We start from the raw sequence: 17,505 nt of genomic DNA on the forward strand, positions 1-17,505 counted from the left end.
ATCTTTTTGGATAAGGCTGTTTATTCATTTTTCTTTTAAGCAATTGACCCTGTATATTGTCAACCTTGATACAGAGACCAGTTTTATGTCTTTTTCTTTCTTTTTATATAAAGCTTTCTTTTTAAAACTTGTTGGATTTTCTTTTCTAGTTGAGGCTCAGGGGGATAGGAATCTCTGTGCCAGGGTTACGGTCTCTCTCAGGGAAAGACTGGGAGGGGGAAATCTCTTTGTGTCAGAGTTGCAAAGCTTACCTTTGCAGGGACTCTGACTGAGGGTGAAAGAAACTGGATCTCTCTGTTTTGCATTTCAAGGAATTGAAATAGGGTGATCGTCCAGGGCCATCCAGGGAGGGGAAGCCTGGGAGGAAATAAAGAGGAGACAAGGGGAGGGGGTTATTTCCCTTTGTTGTAGACTCAGGGCATCTGAGTCTTGGGGTCCCCCAGGGAAGGTTTTGGGGAGACCAGAGTGCGCCAGACACTGGAATCTGGCTGGTGGCAGTGCTATCAGATCTAAGCTGGTAATTAAGCTTAGAGGATTTCATGCTACCATCTTATTTTCTGAACTCTAAGGTCAGATCTAAGTAGGAAAGCTATGACAACAGTGCATAAAGATGGCTGTGCTTTTGTACTACATTCCACATCTATTTCTTATTTTCTTTGTCTGCCATCTCAGTCTCTCACAAATAGGAACTGCTTCCTATTCTTTGGGACTGTCTTTTCTGTTTGCTCTTCCTTCTTAAGAAAGAAGTGAGGACTTGAGCCTTAAATACATTCTCGTTTTGCCATGGCTTTGAACACCTAAGCAGAAGCCTTCGGTTAACTTAAACTGAAAATAAATAACAAAACCCAATACCTGAGCTTTTTACATGGAACTTTTTAAAAAGTGCAAAATTTTACAGTTGTTTTTAATTCCATAACTTTGCAGCTCAATGATAAACACCAATGGAACTGAACAGCTAACTGCACGTCTAATTTGTACGACAGTAGCACTTAGAGCCCTAACTGAGATCATGGTGCCACTGTGCTCCACAAAGCAGCCAGCAGGAAGCAGTCACAGAGTGATGTGCCTCTCCTTGGAACCCAAACTTAGCAGCATTACAGCACAGCTAGGCTCTATCAATCAAGTCAACCACTATCCCCAAATCATTTCCAAATACAGCCTGCTGTGTGAGTCTAGAAATTAAACAATACATAGACGCATCAAAAAGAAAATCACTTATGGTATAGTTATATTTGAACAAGCTACCTGCAATGAACCGTGTCCCTGATTTTTGAATATCACAAATAAAAAGAAATAGTACGCAGGTTATGTATGGTACATCGAATAGCTCAAGGCTTTCCGTGACATTGTTTGAAGCCACTAACTTTCAGCTGTTTACCTTTCTCTGATTTTTTGAAATGTTATCTCATTTATTTCAACATCAGTGAGATACACAGGAGAGAATCCAGGGGTGCATTAGAGAGCACAACTGAATAATAGTAGCCATGATAAGAATAATTACACTAATTGAAATTCAGTGTACTAATTGGATGTTGTAAGCATCAGATCTTGTATACCTAGATGCAACTACATATTGAAATCCTGGAAGCATTCATACATTCTTTCATTCTGCATACTGTAAACAGAATAGCATGCAATTTATTTTGGGCTGAAATCTTAAAGACCCAGATTTATCTTTTCTGCATTAAAATGGGATATCCACATCTTCAGTCTGCACTAGATATAAACACAAGTCTTCATACTCTCTTCCACAATGGAAATCAGCTGTGACCAAATAGTGTCCCCTGAATTAAATACAGTGCAGAGGGGTATATCCTAAATGAGATTATAGAAGAGTGTTTAAATTCTGGGATCCAGGAATTCTGACTTTTAGACTGAATACCTAATTCAGAATAGCCTTCTCCAAATGCGGAGCCAAAATAATTGGTTTGGCATGTTTCAGAATATGTTCACAAGAATGCTCTGGAAGCTGCTGCCATGTAATGCACTGGGATGTACTTGATGGCTACAGGGTTATCGTTTTCTGTAAAATGGGTGAGGCTAGGAGTTAAACTAGACTATGTAGGATGTCCTCAGTGGCAAGGGTTCACCAGCAGCAGACTTGCACCTTGCCCATGCTTAGACAGAAAGTACCAGTACGCTGTGGTGCTCTGCCATGGGATGGGAGGATATTCTTTATGCCATACATGGGACTAGTTAAACCCCAATACACCAGCGGCACAGCTGTTTGCCAGTGAAGGCAGGATTTGATCCTATGTTTTATTACTTTTTGTAGACAGTCTGAAAAATCTCATGACAAGATAACGATGACAAACCACTGCTCTTATGAAGAGTGCCATTTTTCCTGCCCCAATAATGTGCTACCACCACCCTCTGTCCCAGAGGTGGCTGTATTTAAAATGTTCTTGTATGGATCTTGTTTTTGAAACTATGGGATCTTTCATCACGTAAAGTGATACTTAAATGTAAATTGTTTGTTACTATTTGTTATTTTGTTGATTATCTCAAATCCTCAAGAGTTTATATAAACCCTTAAACAAGCTGAATTCTGGTTGCGTTCAAATATGGACTGAGGGGAAACAAAAAGCAAGAACTTCAGGATATGGCATTTAACACCATTTTGGTACCAGAAAACTTTGGATGAAATGGGATAAAACAGTCAAGGATGAGCCTAGAAGGGAAAAAAGCTAACAATAATAAAACCAAACCATTTCTATTAAGTACTGTTTATGTATCATCTGATAGCAAGGAATGCACCAAGAATGAATGAAGGCCTATATGAATATGTTCGAAAGATTAAGAATTAATTAAAGGTAAGAATGAGAAACACAGAGTATATAAAAGAATGAATTATTAAAGATAACGCCACCATCAAAGGTTAGAGACTAAATTGCACATGAGGTGGATATTGTTCTGGCCCATAAAGAGACAAAGCGGTCAGGTAAATAAAATACAAACAGGATCTGTACAAGCCAGCAAGATAATTTCTTGTCAGAAGAGGCAGGCTTTCTTAGAAAAGAAAATGAATGAATGATTTGCCTCAGAGTAATGAAAGGAGAAATGTCAATGACAGAAATAGATTTTTCAAAGGTTGCAAAGAGATGTGAAGGAAATCTAACCCATGCCAAAGCAGATGATCCAGTCACTGAAAACCTCCTGAAGATCAAAAGGAAAATTCTAAGGTCAGCCAGGAGTTAGCCAAATGTTTGAATGAATGGAGCAAAAAGAGCAGGATGGAATCTTTAGCTGATGTACATGAAAGCCTTATTGGCAGTATTTGCAAATGCTTCTGGTTCAGATGCTGAAATTCAATTTTCACAAATATTGTGCATGGAAACCGGATGACTAATTTCTACAGAAATGAACCCAAAAGGGATGCAAGCACAGTCACTGCAAATCTGAAAATGAGAATATCTACAGAAAGGCCTCTTGCATTGTTCTCCGAGGTCTATCTGAAAGTGAGTTGAAATTAAGACGACTTATAAAAGAAATGATTATTTATTGTTGATGAAGCCATTTGATAGAAAGATAGGAGTAAAAGACACTTCTTGATCTCTAGAAAGCTACTAAAAACAGTCCCAAGTTTCAGCCTGGTTCACTGTGGAGTTGCTAGATCCAGATGCCATGCTGGGAGTTGTAGTCTTTGAGTTTGGAAAAGCTAAGAGGAAACAGGAAGCATGTATGTGTGTCAGAGACTGCCGCTGCAACTGCTTCTGAAGCTGTATAATTGTTGTCTAATGAGTGCAGGATCAGGTCCTAGAATGGAAACAACCATATACCTCCTTTTCTTCTCTCTCATATCCTTCCAACTCAGGACTCATGCCAGGATGGTGGAGTTACAGGCAGGAGTCAGAACCACCATGTTGCATGATGAACACTTGACAAAATTACTGGACTTAGTGATGGACATTGGTAGGGGGCGGGAGCGGGCTCCAGGCTGAGGCAGGGGGTTGGATTGTGAGAGGGCGTATGGGCTCTGGGCTGGGAGGGGGGGTTCCGGAGTGGCGCCAGAAATGAGAGGTTCAGGGTGTGGGAGGTGACTTTGGTCTGAAGCAGGGATTTCGGATTCGGGGGGCAGAATTCATATCCCGTGCAGATTTTTTTGCTTCCCCACAGAAAAATGACTTTGATGAAGAAGCAAAGGGAAGCCACAAGAATAGTCATGTGACCCTCCCCAGCAGTATGTTTTGGGTGCCCAGGGCAGCTGGAAGAGAGGTAAATCACTGTGAGGCAGGGGATGAGACTGGGGAAGACCCAGCTGGTGGTTAGCTGCTAGTCCCGGCTGAGCTGGGAAAGACAGGACTTCCTCTCCACCTGCACAGAATCCAGGGCTGGGTCAGACCTACCCCCAGATTTTCCCCCAGGCTACAAGAAACTCTGCAACCCCTCCCCCACCACCACCCCACTTCCTGCACCCATTACTCCTCAACTGTAGGAGGAAGTATCACTGTACAGGGAGCTGCTTCCCCATCCACCTAACTCCCATGCATCCAGACCCCCTCATATGCAAAACCTCCTGCCAAGCCTCAATCCCTAAACCCAGAATCTCCCCTGCTGAGCCTCACTCCCCCTGCACCTGGAACACTGATGAGCCACCAGCACCCAAATCCCCATAGCACACCAAGCCCCACTCTCCCAGCATCTGGACGCCCCCACATTGAACCTCCCATGCCCAGACCTCCCTGACGAGCTCTGTTCCCCCCTGCACTCAGAACCCCACTTCCACTGAACCCCAACCACTTTTACCTGGACCCCGCCACACAGAGTCCCATTACCATTGCACCCAGAACCCCCCAACAAACCCCTGTGCATCCAGATCCCCCACTGAGCCATCCACACCCACATTGCCCTACACAGAACCCCTCTCAACCCACACCTGGCTCTCCGCCACACTTGGATCCTGCTGGGCTGAGCCTGCCTTCCCACACTGGTGCACCTGGCATGGAAGGGGCAGGGCCTTGGTATGTTTCTGGGGGAGCTGCAAAGTGCTCTCCCATCTCTGTGCAGCTAGTGGTCTGTGCTCCCTAATGCCATGCTGGAGTCTCCACATTTATTTGACAAATAAAATTTACTGAATTTTGCAGAATTTTATGATGATATGTGCAGAAATTTTAATTTTGGATGCAGAATTCCCTCAGGAGTAGTCACTTGCAGGTTTAAACCAGTGCAAACTGAAGTCTTTAAACCATGACTTGAGGATTTCAGTAACTCAGTCAGCGGTTATAGGTCTATTTCAGAGTAGGTGGGCAAGGTTCTGTGCAGGAGGTCAGACTAGATGATCATGATGGTCCCTTCTGGCCTTAATGTCTATGAGAATTCATAGGCAAAGTGACATTTTTGTACAAATTCCTTCCCTAAACATGAGACAATGAACAAGACACTGGCCAGGAACTCAGGAGAAGTGGGATCTACCTCAGTTCCACCACTGATGTGCTCTATGACCTCGGGCAAATCACTTCAACTTGTTTCTTGGGGATAATGATACTTACCTCTAATGGGGATAATGATACTTATCTCTCTTGCAAAGCACTTTGAGATCTCCTGATAATAAGAGCTAAGAATTAAATTCTGATCCTGAAATTAGCTCCAAACAACCAGAGCTCTCTGTAGGTGCAGAGGTCATTGAAGGACCAGGGCCTTAGTTAAATTCACTGCACCGCATAGTCTCAAAGATTCTTTTGTTTTCCTCTTCTCTCCCCAACTGTAGTGTCGTTTACTTCATTGTGATTCGAACCATATGGATGAAGAGTAAACCTCAGGCTGCTATTATTTCCAACTGTACTGGTGAGTCTAGACTTTAGAGATGGGCCAAAGCCATACAATTCTGATGTGGATCTTCTAACTTTTGATCCCCTTAATGTTTGAGAGCATCTGAACTCAGAGTCTTGGTATGATCCCAATGTTTAATTATTTATTATTATTAAAGGAATTGTTTTCTTTTAGTGGCTGTTTGCACAAGTATGTTCACAATTCATTTCTAACCATTTCCTCTTTCCTTGGACAGACAGCCCATTTTCACAGGGGATAGATGATGAGAAAAAAAGTGAGATCCCTTATTCCCTCTAAAGCTTCCATGTCTAGAAGCTTCCATGTCTACATTTTGATATGCCTTTGCACGTCTGGATTCCAGTCATCATCAGAAATACCCAAATGCAAAAGTAACAGAGATCTGTTCTCCCTGGGTTTCTATCCCTATTCTGTAGGCCAAAGGGCCTCAGACTGTTCTGATGTGATTTGGAAAAGTGAGAGTTTTGGGGAAGCTATTTGCTCTGAACCCAAACTACCAGCCACTGGATGTTTCCTACTCACTAGCTGTCACCATCTTACTCATTCCCCTGCTCACAACAGTACATGCTACGAAATAATCAATTAACTCTGAAACTTAAGTGGAACCACAGTACTGAGATAGGAAGGAGAGCTATGATTTAATACAACCAAAAATGTGTAGTCAGTGACACCACCTGAACTGAGGCTCCAGTTACACATACACCTTTGCTGTTTCTGGAGATTTACCTTCAACTCATATTTCAAAGTGTTTTTAATTATATTTTATTACAAATTGTAACATAATTTGAATGCCAGGATGGGAGGGGGATTTTATTATTATACCACTCTGATGTGCACACTCTAGGTTACCAATAATAAAATTACACATCCAAAATTTACACACACCTTTTTAATGCTAGCAGATCCCACACTGACATGCATAAATCAGGTACATTCAGCTATGCAAACTTGAATATTTAAATGTACAGACATTTTCCCATTTATACATGAGCAATGAACACTTATGGGCTAGAATCATGACATGATGATGCTTCCACAATTAACATTGCATCATAATTATCAAACCTACCAATCACAAAACTTGCAAAGATCTCCCTCCCCTCAGCAAGTCTGAGCAGGTCTGATTTAGAATTCCAGGCACTCCAAATTCATAATGTAACAAGGCTCAAGTAACCTGGAAAGATAAATCCATCTTTTCATCTAAGGGGTATAGTCTCCATTTTGGGCTAGTCCATAACTCCCATGAACATTAACATGAGATAGTTCAACTTCCAGATGTGCCATCTTCATCCTTTGTACCAATTATGTAGCCTCAACAAGCTCTTGCTGTAAGATGTGCAGAAGACATTAATATATACAGTGTCCCATTACCACAGAGATCATTAAAGTTTCACTTCTAAGCTGAAGCTACATAAGACAAGAGGTCAGTTAATAAATATGATCCCTAAATGTGTTTGCTATATTGAATGTAACTAATTTTACTTTAGAGTTGCCATGGACGAGGATGTAGGTGGTCTGGGATAGTAGTCAGATGTAGTGGGCAGAGCAGGCATCCAGGCTGGAGAATGAAGCCAAGGGTCTGCACCAGAGTCAACTGCCAATCACAATAGCCAGAGACCAGGTCAGAGTCAGAACCAGGAATCAAAGCTGAAGGTCAGAGCTGAGTCTGGGTTAGACTAAATGCCAGAACCAAGGTTTAAGCCAGATTCTAGGTCAGCAGTTGAAGGCCAGGATCAAAGCCAGGAATGGTGACTGGTGATTGGAGATGAGACATAAGAGCAGGAAATGGAGAAGAGACATGGACCAAGCATGGAGCAAGAGCACAGTGGGAACAGGACCAAAGGCAGGAGTGAGATAGGAACAAAGGAAAAATCATGAACAAGATTGGGTGCAGGAGAACAAGAAAGGTCGAATGCAGCCACAATAAGAAATCACCTTGTAGCTGAGAGGAACTTCCTGTCCCATCTTCTGGCCTAAATAGCGCTGTTGGACCAACCAGTGGAGCCAGGCAATCCACCAATCAGGGCTCCTGTGGGCAGAGCCATGGGTGAGGCTATAGTCCTATTAGCTTCTTATCCCAACAAGTTTCAGCAGACCCTGGATGTAGGCCGGGATGTAGAAGCTGTCTGGGGGGACCTCAGGCTGGGTTCAGAACTGTGACATCACAACAGTGACAAAAGAAAAATGGATAATCACAGTGAAATCATGTATATTATAGTAATCACTTTGGTGTCATTCAATTATAGCTCTTGATTTTCCTCTCAGTTACTGTAGTGTGTCTTCCACAGAGTTGCACCTGATTTATGCCAGCGTAACTGAGAAGAGAGTCAGGTTCGTGGCTTCTAAATTCAAGGCACATTTCGTTTCTGAGAAGCTGTTCAACAAAAGTCCTTTTCAATTATTATTAAACAAACATGAATAAGGAAAATGTATGATTGATTACACTGCTCTACAGCCAAAATCCTTCTGAAATAAATGTAGTCAAACTTTACTAATTCTGGGTCATTGAGAATGAAAATGATGCTTAAAATTGTTGATTGGCTCTAGTCTAGCTGTTGGGCTCCAGACTACAGCAGTGGAATCTCCTGGCAGGTGATGTTAGGGTTTCCATTTTCCGTGACCGTCAAAAGGATCTTGTCCCATTCTTCTTCATGGAAGATGATCTTGTAGCCTGCAACAACATCAATGGTGTGATGGCAGCCCTCAACATTGTTCACAATCCAGATGAGTGGAGACTGTTCATTGATTCTTCGAAGACGAGTCTTAAAGCTGTTTTGCTGCATAATGGCAATGTTCTGCCATCAATTCCAGTTGGTCATGCAGTCCATATGAAGGAAACCTATGACAACATGAAACAACTTTTGAGGTGCATAAACTATGAGCAACATCAGTGGCAGCTTTGTGGCGATTTGAAGGTTGTTGCTCTCTTGCTTGGTCTGCAGACTGGATACACAAAGTACTGCTGTTTTCTGGGATAGTCGTGCAAGAGATTCTCAACATACATCAAGAAAGATTGGCCACTCCGACAGTCTTGGAGCCTGGAGGAAAAGTGTTCAGCATCTACCACTTGTTGAATCAAGGAAGATTTTGTTACTACCCTTACACATCAAGCTGGTCTGATGAAGAACTTTGTCAAGGCCTTTGACAAAACACAAAGCAGCTTCAAGTACCTCCGTGGAAAAAAAAAAAAACAAAAAAAAAAAAAACAAAAAAAAAAAAAAACTTTCCAAGGTAAGTGAAGCGAAGATAAAGGAAGGTGTCTTGTTTGGTCTCAGATTCGTGAACTTCTTCGAGATGATCTTGAACCCTGCGTGGCAAGGAAGATGGCATCGAAAAGCTTCCAGTTAGTGCAATAAATTTCTCAGAAAAAAGACGACAATACAGGTTGTTGGTGGAAAACCTCCTCACAGCATACAAAAAGCCTTGGTGAACATGTCACTAAATACTTTTTTGGCACTCTCATCTAGATTTTTTCACCGAACTGCGGAGCAGTGGGTGACGAGCATGTGGTATTTCCCAGACAGTGCAACAAGGAAGACGCCATCAGGTCCATTTAGATACAAGAACAAGCAAGAAGCGGCGAGAGACACTGATAGGACTAAACTATGTACAATATTTTTGCCTTTTGTTTCATAATAAATTTTATTTCATATAACCCTTTGCGATTTTTAAGTGTGTACTAAACAGACATGAAATTATTTCATGTAAGCAACCATAAACCACTGAAAGACTAGGTTTACAACTTATGATTAAAACTCTACTATCTACACAATATACATAGAGATAAAATGTAAAGTTTAAATCTTTAGAACATAGCCAATCAGTTGTTTTAATTGTCATATTTGAATTCAGCACATCAAAATACATAATAAATACCACATTTTATCTCTGAAGCAGACGACTTCTCAAAAATTGTAGACCAGTGTTACCTAAGGGATAAAAAAGAGAAAAGGATTATTTAAGGGAACTGAGAACATAGTTTTTTAAAATTCTTAATAAAATGCATTTAAGAAATGAATAGTAATTGTATTTTTCAAGGTCTTTTTTTAATGACAATTTCTAACACCTTTCACAAAATATCACTTGTAAAGTAGCATTGTTGTTGCTGGGTAAGTGGTTACCTGGGCCAAGATTTTCAAAAGCGACTAGTGATTTTTGGTGGCTCAGTTTTGGATGCCAAACCTGAGATGTACCTGCCTCAAAAATTAGTACAAAAAGTCAAAATATCAATGAAAATAAATTTTGAATGTATAAAACAAAACTAATATTCCAAAGAAAAAAATGCAGATGGGGTCAACCTAAATATTTCATTTTGATAATTCTGAAATGTTTTCTTTAATTTTTTGCCTTTTTTATTTTTAAACTTTTTTTAGTATAAATTAATTAAAGCTTTAAAATGAAAACTCATTTTAAACCAGAAAACAACACTTGACGTTTCAAAAATATCAAAATGGTGACTGATAATTTTGAAACGTTTGTCCAAAAAAGTTTCAAATAGGAAAATCCATCACGTCTCTGACCTTTCCTGCCAAGTTTTAGTTTTGATGAATCAGCATTTTTGAACATTATAAATGTTTTTCAGAAGATTCCCATCCAGTTCTAATGTTGAGCATATGATGGACATTGATTTCAATTAGTGGAAGGTTGGCCCGATTCTATAACTCCATTGATCCCGCATTTCCTGCTAGTTAATCAGAAGTCCTGCATTTAACCTTTCTCCCTCTTATTTCTCCAGATGGCAAATTCTGTGCCAGCTACATCCATCGAGGGATCATATCAAAGGCTAAAGTTAAAGCTATCAAGTACAGCATTGTAATTATTCTTGGTAAGTGAAAACCATACAGTTGGTAGCTATATAGGTAAAGAGAATGAAAAGAGCTGGTATAGATAAGAGAGGGATTTGACTGACTGTAATCCAGAATTTTGGTTACAATGTATTTATGGAAGAACTGTTCCTTTAGCTATAGACAATGTAAATGGTTCATCAGCAAATAGTAAAGTTATTTAGAAAATGTTTAATTGTGAATTACTTTAACTTGGAATTGTATTTGTCCACTGTGTGTGTATTATTACTTTCAGAATGGCATGTGTCTTCATTGTGCTTTACAGACAAATAAAATACAGGTCCCTAACCCAAACTAGTTTCCACCCTTACAGGTCTAAACATGCACGCCTTGAAGACAAGGGCCCATAGGTGCGAGGTTAGGGGTGCTGTTGCACCCCCTGGCTTGAAGAGGTTTCCATCATATACAGGGTTTACACTTTGGTTCAATGCCTCTTAGCACTCCCGCTATACACATTGCTCCAGAACCCCATAAGGGCCAGATCCTCAGCTGAAATAAGCTGATGTAGCTCCATTGACTTCAATGGAACAAAACAGGTTACATCAGTTGTAGATGAGTCACAGGGTGTCCCTGACTTCAACAGGAGCAGCAACAACTCCAGTAGTCACTGGTTAATTGAGCTCATTAGTTCCATAACAACATTTAGCGGAATAATTCCAGATCCTCTTCAAGGCTGAATATGGTGCCACAGTAGCAATAGGTAAAGATGGCATTTAACTACTAAACCTCCTTTTCAGTTGCTTACAGCTTTCCCAGAAAACTACCTTTTAGGCTGCAGTTACTCAAGAGTTCCAGTTAGCATCTGCTGTGGATGTGGGTGTAGGTTTGTAGTGGATTTTTTTATTTTTTATGATGTGCATACTTCTTCAATGTCGTTTGAAATAAGAGCACCATCTCATTTCCCATTAGCTCATCCATCAGCCATCAGATGAGTACAATTATTGGACTTGACTGAGTTGAGCTTAATTTGAACTGGCAAAATGATCCATATAAGAGCTAAGTTTTATGAATTATTACATTATACCTCAATATTTACCACACTTGAGAGAGCCAAATAATTGTTTACCAAGAGAGAGACAAATAATAATTTTTATGGCAAATGCCTTCTCTATGCTACTTATATCATATCTCTGTCTAGTTTCTCATCCTATACTCACAATTATGTAACTATTGTAATTATATTTTTAATATGGATTTTTGTATAAATCTGACTACTGTAGACACATTAAATACACATGAACACACTCACTATATATATTCCATTCACATTTAATGAGACAGCTTGGGGTGTGAGGTACTACCCACTACAAGAAAAGCAAGTAGAATCTGACCCTTAATTAATTCACAGATAAATTAGGAGAGAGGTATAAAAGGGGACTGGCAAAGAGATCATCCCTGCTGGCATAACATTGAAAAGGAGAAAGAGGAACTTTACTCTCTTTCTGGAGTTAAACAAGAGCTAAGACTTGTGCCAACATAGCCACACAGACAGGCCCACCAATGGGAGGGGGGCAATTACCATGGGGCCTGGGCAACTTAAAAGGCCATGGGTGCCCCCAGGCCTCACCGCTGGCAGTGCAGCAGGGCTAAGGCAGGCTTCCAGCCCACCCACGCTCTGCATTGGTCCCAGAAGTGTCTGGCATGTCCCTGCAGCCTCTGGGAAGGGGACTCCGTGCGTTGCCCTGGCTTGAGCACCAACTCTGCAGCTCCCATTGGCCGGGAACTGCAATCAATGGGAGCTGCCGGCGGGGGCAGGGCAGTGCTTATGGGCAGTGGCATGCGGAGACCCCCTGGGCCCCCTGCCTAGGAGCCGCTGCCAGAGGGGTGTGCCGGTTGCTTTTGTGAGCTGCCCAACGTAAGCACCGACTTCTTTCTGCACCCCAACCCCTTGGTCCAGCCTAGAACCCACACTTTGCATCCATGCTCACACTCAAACTCCCTTCTAGAGTCTGATCCTGCACCCCCGCCTGCACTCAAACTCCTTCCCAGGGCCTGTACCCCACACCCCCTCCCACACCCCAGCCTCCTGATCCAGCCTGGTGAAAGTGAGTGAGGGTGGGGGAGAGTGAGCAAAGAAGGGAGGGGGGATGGAATGAGCAGGGGGTGGAGCCTCACAGAAGGGGAGGGACAGGGGCATGGTCTTTGCATGATTGGACAGGTCTTTGGGTTTGTGCGATTAGACAATTGGCAACCCTACCGGAGGCGCACATGGAAGCCCTGGCCATGCTAGAAGATCATGCCCAGCAGTGCAACCGGCAGCTCGCTGGGCACCAGCCAGTGCAGGCACAGCAACACACACCCCAAATGTCAGGCGGACCGCGTCCGTGCGGGTGCGATTTGTGCGTGCGTGCGGGCCACTGACTGCTCTGCCCTGGGGCCCAGAATTGCCGTCGGCAGGCCTGCAGAGCTTGACATTAGAATGAAAGTTCCACATGGACTCATTTGCAAAGGAAGTATTTTAACTAGCACTTTAAGGGTAGAGCCCAGAGGATGACTTTTCCCAAAGGTGATGTAGCAGAAACACACTGAGTTTTGAGCTCTCTGATAAGTTCAACTCCTTTCTAGAATGAGATTTTCTGCTTTATCAAAGTATCATCTGACCTCATCCTGAAAGGAAACTGCACAATGCTTTCAAAAGACAAGCCTGGGAGCTTAAATCCATAACTTTGCTAGACACTAAAAATCAGGGACTGAATAGTTAGATACTGGGTTTATGGCTTATTATAATAATTTGTAACCCACTAACAACTTCCCCCTCACCCACCCCTTTCCTCCCTATGACTGTAGGGATGTTAACAGGCCACTTCACCTTGAATGATTCCTTGAACTAAGTGTTAACTACTTGTGCTAAACAATCTGTTCCGTCTTGTATTGAGCTATGACCTCTGTTTCCCAAACCTGTAAATTCGAAAGCTTATCTCTCTCACCAACAGAAGTTGGTCTAATAAAAAATCTTACCTCGCCCACCTTGTCTCTCTTTACCCTCAGTCATTTAAAAAGAGCTCTGTGGATGTTTAATGACCGCCCCGCCCCATACAAGGAGGTAGTTGATCGATGTGTATGGTTGTGGCTCCACTGGATACAACTCTTCTCATTTATCTGATCTGCCTCCATCTCTCTCTGCATAGACCTACATGGTTATCTCAGAGCTCTGCTGTGTGTGTGCAATCATCTACTTATCCACTTCCTGAACACTGGAACTCTGCTGGTGGCACCTGCGTTCAGAGCCTTCCACAGTCCTTGCTTGTGCTGAAGTGTTTTGTTCTTCTTGAGTGAATGTCGGATTTATGTATTACCATTTAAATTAACAAGCACATTGGAAGATTAAATGGTTGACATTGTCTGGTTTGAAATCTCGTTTGGAGATATTTACACCCCACAGTGTTCCTGATTAATATGTGAGGCATACACAATTCATGCATAAAAAGACACTGTGAAAACCACCGTCCATCAACTCCATTTTCCATTGTTCTATCTGCTGTCACTAAGAAATGAAGACATCTGGGAAGCAGGGGGTGAGGAGAGAAAAGTTTAGCAATCTGATTCAATGCTAGCAGCATGCTGTTTGCCCAAATGGGAACAGTGAGCTTTCCCTACCTCACTGCATAGCGGAGGTCTTGGTGCAGGTGTCGTTCTCCCTTCATTTCCCAGGGAAACAAAATTGTATTAGTGGAATGATGATGCTGACACTGCATGGAGATAAATAAAGGTTGCAGCACCCATGGCTGATTAGCCGGTAGTGCTGCACAGGAAGACAATTGTAGCCATTTACTTATATAGCTGACACCTACGCCTGCATCTACAGATGGGTATTTTCATAGTAGTATACTCAGAGCTGCACGTACTGTTCCTCTTCAAGCACTGCATTTATACTGACATATTTTGTGGAAATAACTGTACTGTAGTTGCTTATTTCATTGTTTAGTGCTAGTGTTTGCAATTACCAAAAACATTTGTTTGAATCATGCTTTTCACAAGAACAGAACCACAACTATTTTTTTAAACTCATCTGTGTGGCAATAAAAGAAAGCCTTTGTTACAGTCTACTGCCACTCCAAGGCTGGCCATAACAGCTGCTAACTTTATTGAATGTTGAAGCTTGTGCTCATTAAAAATGTCTGGTTGGGATTTTCAAAGGAGTCTCAGCAAGAGAGGTACATAAATCCCTTTGTACCTTTAGGCATTGACTCCGTGGTGCACCCACAGGCAGAACGGGGGGTTGAGCTCCCCCAGGGCCTGGAGGAAGCCATTGCCTGTGCTTTGTACTTCAATGGATGTTGGGGAATTGGAGGTTAATGCCCAGCATTTTATATATATATATATATATAATATACATTTTATATATATCTATGCTTAAAACACTGCAGAGGCACCAGTGCACCTACGCCTCTGTAGCATTTCAGTGAAGACACTGCTACACCAATGAGAGAAGCTCTTCCATCGGTGTAGTTAATCCACCTCCATGAGAGGCAGTAGCTATGTCGATGGGAGAAGGTCTCCTGTTGACTTAGGGCTGTCTACACCGTGGCTTAGGTGGGTATAACAGTGTCACTCTGGAGTATAGATTTTTCACACCCCTAGCAATAGAGTTATACCAATGTATGTTTATAGTGTAGAGCTTGCCTGAAATAACGTTGTTTTGTTTTGAAGTATTCCTGGACACTGGGCAGCATGCTCTTTTCTGAGCTCATAGCTAAATATGCATTCACAGCCTATGAGTGATATTCTGTAGGGGTGAATACTCTATTCCAATGGCTCCACATAAATCTTGACTCAACACACTTGGTGTGTGGGGAGGCACTACATGGGGGCTGGGTAGGACAGAATCCATTCCCCATCCTGTGGGCAAATCAAGAGGTAATTTTGTAGCCTATTAATATCTGCTGTGACAGCTCTGGACTGGAATAGGGGCCAAGAACCTGGCATGTTACATTATTGCAACCCTCCCTCTTCTCCAAATCCTGCTTTCAAGCGTGGCCTATGCTGAACTGGCACGTGCATTCATTCTGTAGCACCCTCCAGTCACTGTACAGAACCACAGTGAGTCTGCTGTGATTTGGACTGAGAGTGCAGAAGAGAGTCTCTTGTCTCTTACCCTACATGCATCTTGTAAACATAGTGCAGTTAAAATGGAATTAGTTTTGCGGTGACTGAATTTACACTGGCTGTTAGCATAGGGGACCATTAGCACAGCTATTCACTGTATTTGACGTTTTCATCACTTATCTTTTTATCCTTTATGATTATATTTCCATTGTCTAGTTCTCTCATAATGCCTAGATGTGTTTAGGGGGACCACTTTATGAATACACTTCCTGGAAGAATCACAATATTATATGGTTATTACAATAAAAATAAAGGAGCAGATATATGAAGATCTAATAACTAATCCCTTAAAGGACTTGTTAATAGGGAGAGAGACTCTTGTATGAGCAAACATATATGTGGCCAATCTGTTTTATGGTAATCTTCTTAAATACTCACCCCATCAAACTTCAGCATTTTAAATCTCCCTCTCTCTTTTGCAGCATTTGTCCTCTGCTGGAGTCCTTACTTTCTCTTTGATATCCTGGACAACTTCAACATACTCCCTGAGACCAAAGAACGCTTCTATGCATCTGTGATTATTCAGAATCTACCATCTTTAAACAGTGCCGTTAATCCCCTCATCTACTGCATCTTCAGCAACAGCCTCTGCCGTCCTTTTGGGTATTGCTTCATTATTGCAGTAGCTGGTGTATATCACCTATCCTTCTTTCCTTAAAAAAATTGAAATAAAATAAAATAAAAGGGAGGGAGGCATAAATACAATTTTTAAACTTTACCAATTGTATGTAGATAATTCTATTTTTTTTTAATTTTTACCTTTTATTTTCTTTAGGAAAAGAAGAGGAAGAAACTTAGGGGGAACTTTCAAAGACCGAAGTGATGGGCAGGAGATGCAGGCTCTGTCCAAGCCTGAATACATCTAGAGTGCATATATCAAGACCCGCACTATTACTGCCTGGGGAATGTGACATCTCATTCTTGCTCTATAGCATATGGATTTCAGGCTGGCATTGCAAATTCTTTCACTGTACACCCTACAGGCCAAATTCAGCCCTGAGATAAAGAAAAGTTGCATGTTCTTATGCCAAGACTGAATTTGACTCTATTTCCAGAGAAGCTGTATCCAAGAGGTCAACCTGTTTGTAAATATATCTGTTTTTAAAGATTATCTTGTTGAAGCTGTACACAGTTACCAGCTGATGTAACTCATAAAGAGCATTTAGAGCTAATTACAGACAGGGGCCTTATTTAATATATTGCAATGAAGTGTTGGCATCATCTCAACTCAGTCCATGTCACCTTCAATTTAATTTATTGATGAAATTTTGGTTTCTTTATATACCACAATAGATGAAGTATATAAAAAGGGTGGGGGGGCATGGTAATTAATGGGTCAAAATCATCAGGCTATAAACTGGTGTAGCACCATTGAAGCTTTAGAATGCCACTGATTTACAACAGATGTTGATCTTGCCTCACCTGTTTAAGTAAGAGCTAGTGCAATATTTGTAAAACTACACCCGCGCAGATGGCTTAAATTGTTTAAAAAAATATGGAAGCCTCTAAATTGCAGCTCCCACAAACATCTCTGTGAGTAGTCCCAGTGAAATCGACAGGACTATTTGTATCCATACTCCTGTTTGCCAAAGGTTATATTTCGTACAAGTGTTCACCTTTAACAACTAATGAATTGCCTTCAGCAACTAAAGAACTTTACCTCAGTCTTTGCTGTATTCTAGGTAGTCTCTATAGCAAATGTGGGGCCATTTATGTAATATTGCATATAAAGAGCTAATATTACCTATCTCCTGTATCTAAGGCAAAA

General features: G+C 41.6%; 1 protein-coding gene across 1 annotated transcript in view; it reads left to right on the forward strand.

Moving 5' to 3' along the window:
• Positions 1–17,051, forward strand: part of NPSR1 (neuropeptide S receptor 1) — a 107,215-nt gene extending 90,164 nt beyond the window's left edge. Inside the window, exons 6-9 of the mRNA XM_032778732.2 lie at positions 5,708–5,784; positions 10,523–10,612; positions 16,160–16,340; positions 16,513–17,051. Of these exons, the coding sequence (XP_032634623.1) occupies positions 5,708–5,784; positions 10,523–10,612; positions 16,160–16,340; positions 16,513–16,603 (439 nt within the window). The 3' untranslated portion in view covers positions 16,604–17,051. The remainder of the gene's footprint in view (positions 1–5,707; positions 5,785–10,522; positions 10,613–16,159; positions 16,341–16,512) is intronic.
• Positions 17,052–17,505: the final 454 nt, after the last annotated feature.

This window comes from Chelonoidis abingdonii, chromosome 2 (assembly GCF_003597395.2).
Source record: "Chelonoidis abingdonii isolate Lonesome George chromosome 2, CheloAbing_2.0, whole genome shotgun sequence".
In the NCBI taxonomy this organism is placed as follows: Eukaryota; Metazoa; Chordata; order Testudines; family Testudinidae; genus Chelonoidis; species Chelonoidis abingdonii.